This window comes from Bactrocera latifrons, unplaced genomic scaffold (assembly GCF_001853355.1).
Source record: "Bactrocera latifrons isolate USDA-ARS-PBARC rearing strain unplaced genomic scaffold, ASM185335v1 scaffold_14, whole genome shotgun sequence".
NCBI classification, from domain to species: Eukaryota; Metazoa; Arthropoda; class Insecta; order Diptera; family Tephritidae; genus Bactrocera; species Bactrocera latifrons.
In genome coordinates, this window is record NW_017534852.1 from 2350461 (window position 1) to 2357914 (window position 7454).

The 7454-nt window shown below is 37.2% G+C and overlaps 1 protein-coding gene across 6 annotated transcripts in view; it reads left to right on the top strand.

Moving 5' to 3' along the window:
• Positions 1-7454, top strand: part of LOC108965420 (calponin homology domain-containing protein DDB_G0272472) — a 33104-nt gene that overhangs the window by 10604 nt on the left and 15046 nt on the right. For all 6 annotated transcript variants that reach the window (XM_018927812.1, XM_018927817.1, XM_018927816.1 and 3 more), the window contains exons 3-4: positions 4148-4373; positions 4431-4504. In XM_018927812.1, coding sequence (XP_018783357.1) covers positions 4192-4373; positions 4431-4504 — 256 coding nt within the window. In that variant the 5' untranslated portion in view covers positions 4148-4191. The remainder of the gene's footprint in view (positions 1-4147; positions 4374-4430; positions 4505-7454) is intronic.

The following is a 7454-nucleotide window of genomic DNA, read 5'->3' on the forward strand; positions in this document are numbered from 1 at the left end:
GAATCAATTAATATCATTATCCTGAAAATGTTGATTTAAAATGCTCTATATTTATACTGAAATACTGTTAGTTATTATTTAGTCGTCTTTACTAAGATGTATAAATCTATCGGCAGCAACATGCCCTACATAGAAAAAAAACCGATCGTTTACTAAGTTTTGGTACCGTTATGAAGAAGATGAGATCTTTGCCCAATTGGTGTCTACCTAAGTTGTGGAATGTTAGGTACTTTTGCCAGGAATCAGATATCAAATGTGCACACTTTCCATATAACGGTAATGTTGAAAACTTATTATCACACTCTAAGATAAATAGCTAAATACATCAGCATCTTTAAATTTTACATCCTCAAGTTTTATAAGAAATCATTGTCAGCACCGTACAGTATGTCGGTTAATATGTGAGGTATATTATTGAATTTGGGAAATAACTATTTTATGATGTACTTCCCTAACTCTCATATACTTAATATTATATAAAGATTTACAAACACTCGGTTTACTCTATACGTATCTATTGGTCAATTATAAATGTCCTTGTGCAGAATGAACTTTATATCGGTTCAATATTTCATATACATAGTTATACCTAATGGAAGGATTTTAAAAGTGCTGAGGTTTTTTATCGCACTCAAAAAACGTAATGCCAAAAATGAATTGAATAGGATCAACACTATCCTTAGTACCATTTACCATACATAGAATTTCCAATTTCCGGTTGGCTTTATACTGTTTGTGCAAGTTTTCTTGGGAAAATTAAGTGAACGTATAACACAGGATATGCTATAGATTAATGCTGGAAATGTGTGAAATCGGTCACGAACTTCCCATTCCGAGGTTCTCTACTTTTGGTTGAAGAAAAAACACAGAAACTTCAAATTTAATGAGGAATTTTTATCATCATTCGAAAGAACATTATTTGGCATTTATTTTTTTTTCAAATCTTGGTCGCGGCTACGTCTTAGATGACTCATTCAAGCATTTCGACTGATAACTTCGACGATTGACATGCGTGATGTTTTGCTCCAAGGCTTGAACCGAAGCGGGATTGTCCGCACAGACTTCAGGCTTTAAATATCTTCACAGGAAAATGCTTAACGATGTAATATTACACGATCTTGATGGCCAATCGACCGGCCCAAAACGTGCAATTATCTGTTCACCGAAGTGTTTTCTCAATAAGTCCAATGATACGATATGTAGGAAGTGGCGCCACTACTTGAAACCAAATGTCGCTGAGATCACTAGCTTCTATTTCAGGTATCAAATAGTCGGTTATCATGGCGTTATAACAATAACCCTTGACGATTACGTTCTCACCGGCATTTTTTTTAATAAATATGGACCGATGATTCTACCGTCCACAAACTGAATCAAAGCACTGTTTTTTTTCATGAAATAACAGCTTTTGAAACTCTTCAGGTTGCTTTTCGTCCCAAATGCATCGCTGAACAAAATTTGGCTCTAAAACGCAGATCTTCTTGGAACTTTTCAAGAGCCAATAGAGCGAAGCTATGTCGCTTGGGAAGATTGAGCGACTTTAGTTCTTGCATAAGCTGTATTTATACGTTTTCAATTTAAGATCTGGACGTAAAATGCACCAAGTCGTTCCATAAATCAGTCCGAGTTGCTGCGAACGGCGCCGAATTGACTCTTCACGGTCTTCGTGTACAATCTCAGCTACGGCTGTTATATTTTTTTCACTGTGTGCTGGACATGGTCTATTCGGTCAAATATTATGTAAAAATGAAGGCTGGGTTCCAAGATGAGTGTTTTTTGTACGAATGGTACGTTCATGTTGACTATGTTTTGATTACGTTGATTATAAGTTGAGCGAGTAAGTGTGCGAAACAGTACTGTACAAAAATAACATGACAGCTTGACACAACTCACGGGTGATCTGTTAAAAAATGAGTAAGCGTTAAAGATGTACATCAGCAAAGAGAAAGTACGGCAGTTTTGCCAGCCGGCTGAAAACATGCAGAGTATTAATTATCTTATACTGTATGAGACCACCACGTGCAATTTCGGTTTCGTCTATTCCACACTCTGTGAGGCTAATTGCCAAAAATATCTATAAAATAATTGAAATCGACACTGTTTCGATTGCCCTGGAAGTAGGCATATTTGTCACTAAAAACAGTTTTTAACCATTCACATGAGTTTGGATAAAAAAGCGATGATGAAAAATAAAAAAAATATTGCTACTGCACCACAACTAAGCCAATCCATTTCTAAAGGGGATGATTACTGATACTGATGATCAGATTCAACAACAACGTAAAGAGGTAATGCGTGTGGTTGAATCGTGCTTAACTTAACAAAAAAAAAAAACAAAAAAAAAAAGGAGAACAAATGGTTTTTCGGCAAAATCAATTAAGTTTATTCAAAATAGTCTCCTTCTGGTTCAATACAGCTTTTTGCACGGTTCAAAAGCATGTCAAACGAGTGTTTTAGCTCGTTGGCCGGTATGGCCGCCAGTATGCCGGTGCAAGCCCTCTGAATGGCCTCTACGTGTGCATAATGCTTTCTTTCATGGGAAAATGCATCATATCAGGAGAAGACGGAGAGTTTTTAATGGTTAAAATGTGATTTTTGATTACATAATCGTCTTTCGAATGTTGGATTCTGCAATTGTGGTCGTCAGTCAATTTGTGCGGAACAAACCGTGCCCACAGCTTTCGTAACCCCAAATGTTCGGTCAAAATGCGATAAATCGATGTTTTGGAGATGTTCAATTCCATTTTCATTATTTCCAATTTTAAAACAAAATTTAATGTTGGCTCTGTGTTCGAAGCTCATTTTCGCACCGATAACACAAACACTTAAAACGCAATAACTTCACTTCCAATCGACGAAATGGCTGGAAATTCTCACTGGACAATCCACAAAGGTAGCAGATTCTAATGCAACAGGTGACATATAGATGGTATCACCAGGGGGCGCTAGATTCAAAAAGTGTTCCTGTGCGCTTTGGAACGCATCTTGTAAGAATAATTCCGTTCCATTCTTCTTCTTCTTGATTGGCGTAGTCACCGCTTATGCGATTATAGCCGAGTTAACAACAGCGCGCCAGTCGTTTCTTCTTTTGCCAGGTCCTTCTCCACCTGGTCCTTCCAACGGAGTGGAGGTCTTCCTCTTCCTCTGCTTCCCCCGGCGGGTACTGCGTCGAATACTTTCAGAGCAGGAGTGTTTTCGTCCATCCGGACAACATGACCTAGCCAGAATTCTGTTCCATCATGTTCTATAGGGGCGAATGGTTTTCTGCACATTTGACCACAATCGGATCATTCAAAAATTCAAAAATAACGGATATTTGAAAATCGTCAGGAGAATTTTAGAGAGATAGCAAGAGAGCCCGACATCTCTTACGAGTCCGTTCGAGTGATTTTGGTGAATATTTTGAGTATAAAACGCGTTCTTGATCGATTCGTTCCGATAAAGCTGGTGTTTTTTTTGCATCGAGAGACGATTGTGACCGAATGTAAAGCCAAAAGCGCAATGAATACCCTCGATCAACCACCGTATTCACTAGATTTACCTCCGAGTAATTTTTGTTTTTCCCCACACTGAAATTGCCGCCCTGTGGAATCTGTTTTTAATCAATCGAACATCTAAAAAGTTCTTATGGAAGGTGTTTCGAGGACTGGAAAAATCGTTGGCATAAGTGGCAAAACAATTATTGATGAACAATAATTTGCGTTTTATTTAAAATTTCCGGGTACTTTGCCACAATGTACTACTGTGATCAAATCGAAAGGTTAATTTTGTCCATTTCAACTTTTTCAAAGTAATCCCTTCCCTCTGCAAGACAACGAATGCCAACGAATTTTCCAATCATCATAGCACTTGGAAAAAACCTTCGTCGTGATGGCCATCAGGGCCTTCTTAGATTCAGCTTTTATATATTCAATTGAGTCAAAACGGGTCCTCGGAGTGATCAAGTGAATTAGACTCACAAACCGACGCGTATCTCAAATACTAATGAATATTGTGACGTGAAATTTAGCATAGATGTCACTAACAGCACTACCAACTTACAGAAAATTTACCGTTTTGAAAAACACGCGAAGTATTAATTAAAAATTCACCTTTCAATTTGATCACTCTTCTTTATAAAATCTTTTATTTGTTTTTACATTTACAGTTATAAATTGAAAATTTTAAATTCCACAACGATTTCCCCCTTAAATGCATCATTTGTATCCGTCGTTAAAAGGTGACCAATTATGTCCGCTGGGGTTCCATCCCCAGACCCGCTATCCGACACGCTGCAAACGTTGCTTTCGTGACTACAAAGAGCATGGTGGACGGCGGGGTATTGAAGATGTCGCCGTCTCATCGCCTAACTTAACGGACGGCGGCAATTCAAGGTAATTTACTAAAAGTATCTCCACAATTTTTATTAAAAACGAAATTCTTCCGCTTAGACCATCATCGCGCACGTGGACCTCTACACAGAATTTGTCGAGTTTTAATGGCACGGGGAGTAGTAATGATATCGGTATGCAATTCGATCTCGCATATATTTATTTATCCAAGAGTTTTAAATTTTTTGAAAAAAGGAGTATATATTTTTACATGCAGCTTGCTTATTTTGATTTTTGAGCATGGCTGCAATACAAAAATCATGCACACATTACGGTCTCACATTCCCACGTAAATAATGTTACAAAATTGCTCATCCACACACATATGTCTAATTTTATTTCTCTATTGGATATTTACTAAATTTCGAAATTTTACTAATTCACTTATACCTTTGAATTCGATTTTTCGAACAGTTTTTTGGGACTAAATATAATATACATTTTTAATGTAAACTGATTTCAGACTATAAATTTCGATAAAATATAGATTAAATACTAGATACGACATTTTACCCAATAATCATTACCTCATAATTAGTACGATTATCTTCTTCCAGAATAGACCTCTTAGTCATCTTACAAGTGAAACATCCATTTGAAAACTCTAAATATTAGTCTGAAGTTTTCTTAGCACTTAAACCAAAACGATGTATAGTATTACTTTATCAAGATTATCGGGGCGCAAATCAACTTCGCTATGATGGCTAGATGTTCATCCATCGGTCTCCTTTATATGGCCACTGCAGTAAATATCACAAGGACCTACTCGTCTTAGTCCTTGTCCCGTCCATCGCATTTCTTGGACGGCGGTGACGTCAAGCGGCACCTGTCAATTTAAGGGACCATACATTTTAGGGAAATACCCTTAAATCGTTATTCTTAATACTTTCAAGGGTTATCAGCAAAATGGTGTCTCTCATCCGCGGCTGGTATTTCCTTTTAATTGGTAGGGTTTTTATGTGTCGGGTTCCAAACCACGCACCTTCAAACGAATGTTTTTTGGTTACTCAGAGGATACTTTGTCGAAGACCGTGAGTCGTGAGCTTCTTATTATTTTAATGCAGGTCTTTAAAAATATTGTCTAATATAAAATAAGTGTTTTTTTCTCTGTTTGTTTTGACATTTCCTTATTTTTAAAACAAAATTGGCAGTATAAATACATTGTTTTCAATAAGAGTGCTACGATTTAAAAAAAAAAAAAAATTAAACACTCCAAATAATTGTTAAAGAAATTCGAATGTTTTTTATTTAATGTGAAGTACAATCGATAAGGTTAAATTCTCAATTTTGCTGGAAAGAAATCGATGGACCCAATTTTCGAATACGTTTTGTACTAAATCAAGTCGTATGCCATGAATATTTACTTCAAAAGCGCCAAGAGCGTCTGGTTTATTGTTGAAAAGCAATGACTTCAAATAACCCAACAAGAAGTAGTCTAATGGTGTTAGGTCACAACTTCTTGTCGACCATTAAATTTCACAATTTATTGAAATAATTGGATTGGCAAAAATTTTCTCTCACCACTCAGATGAAGGTGAGCATCATGGGAGAAGATGATTTTCTTAAAATCTGACTTTTGTTGCTCTAGACGAACTTTATAAATCGTACGAAACTACGGCTATAAATATAAACTTTCGTTTAATTGTCGTGTTCAAGAACATGCTATGTATTGACTACTTAAACTATATTAGTTTAAAATCAGTTCACAACATATTATTTTAACATTATTATTTTATAATAGGTAGTACAATATGTTGGTTTATAACAAAGCTTCTGTATGTAAACTGTATAAATAAAGGGTGACTACATTGATTTATATCCGTAATTTAATATAAGAATTGGAATTGCCGCGAAAACTGGAAGAGTCTCAAGTGGAAACCCTAGTGGTGATAACACTTGCAAAAGACTTTTTCAAAAACTTATGATATTGCTAAGGCGTGGTCCATTCGAGGTTCTTTACTTTTTTAAAGAAGAAACATAGCAACTTCAAATTTAAAGGCGAATGTTTATTATTATTCAAAAGAACATTCTTTGGTATTTATTTTTTGAAGATTTTTTTCAAATGATGGCCGCGGTTACGTCTGAGATCGCCCATCCGTTAAGTTCAATTTTCGATGACTCGTTCAAGCATTTCGACTGGTACTTAGCGTTTGATATGCGGGATTGTTCGCATAGACAAGCAGGCTTTACATATCCCCATTGGAAAACGTCTAACGGTGTGATATCACACGATCTTAGTGCTCAATTGACTGGCTCAAAGAGTGAAATTATCTGCTCCCCGAAGAGTTTTCTCTCAAATCATCCATTGATGGATGCGATATGTGAGAAGTGGCACCGTCTTGTTGAAACCAAATACTGCCGATATAACGAGCTTCAATTTCAAGCACTAAATAATCGGTTATCATGGCGCGATAACAGTCGCCATTGACAGTTACCTTCTACCGGCATCATTTTTAATGAAATATGGACCGATGCTTCCACCGTCCACAAACTACATCAAACCACTTTTTTGGATGAAATGACAGCTTTTGAAACTCTTCAGGTTGCTTTTCGTCCCAAATGCGTCCCAAATTGCTTGTTACATGCCCATTGAGCCAGAAATTGACCAGATCTCTATAAAAAATTTAGTTCGAACACGTCGGATCTTCTTGGAACTTTTCAAGAATGTTAATGTCGCTTGGACAGGTCGAGCGGCTTCAGTTTTTGCATAAGCTGTATTTATACGTTTTCAATTTAAGATGTGGACGCAAAATGCGCCAAGTCGTTCCACAAATCAGTCCGAGTTACTGCGAACGGAACCGAATAGACTCTTCACGGGCTTGGTATTCTTCTTCTTCTTGATTGGCGTAGTCATCTATAGCCGAGTTAACAACCGCGCGCCAATCGTTTCTTCTTTTCGTTACGTGGCGCCAATTAGATATTCCAAGTGAAGACAGGCCCTTCTCCACTTGGTCCTTCCAACGGAGTGGAGGTCTTCCTCTTCCTCTGCTTCTCCCGGCGGGTACTGCGTCGAATACTTTCAGAGCTGGAGTGTTTTCGTCCATCCGGACAACATGACCTAGCCAGCGTAGCCGCTGTCTTTTA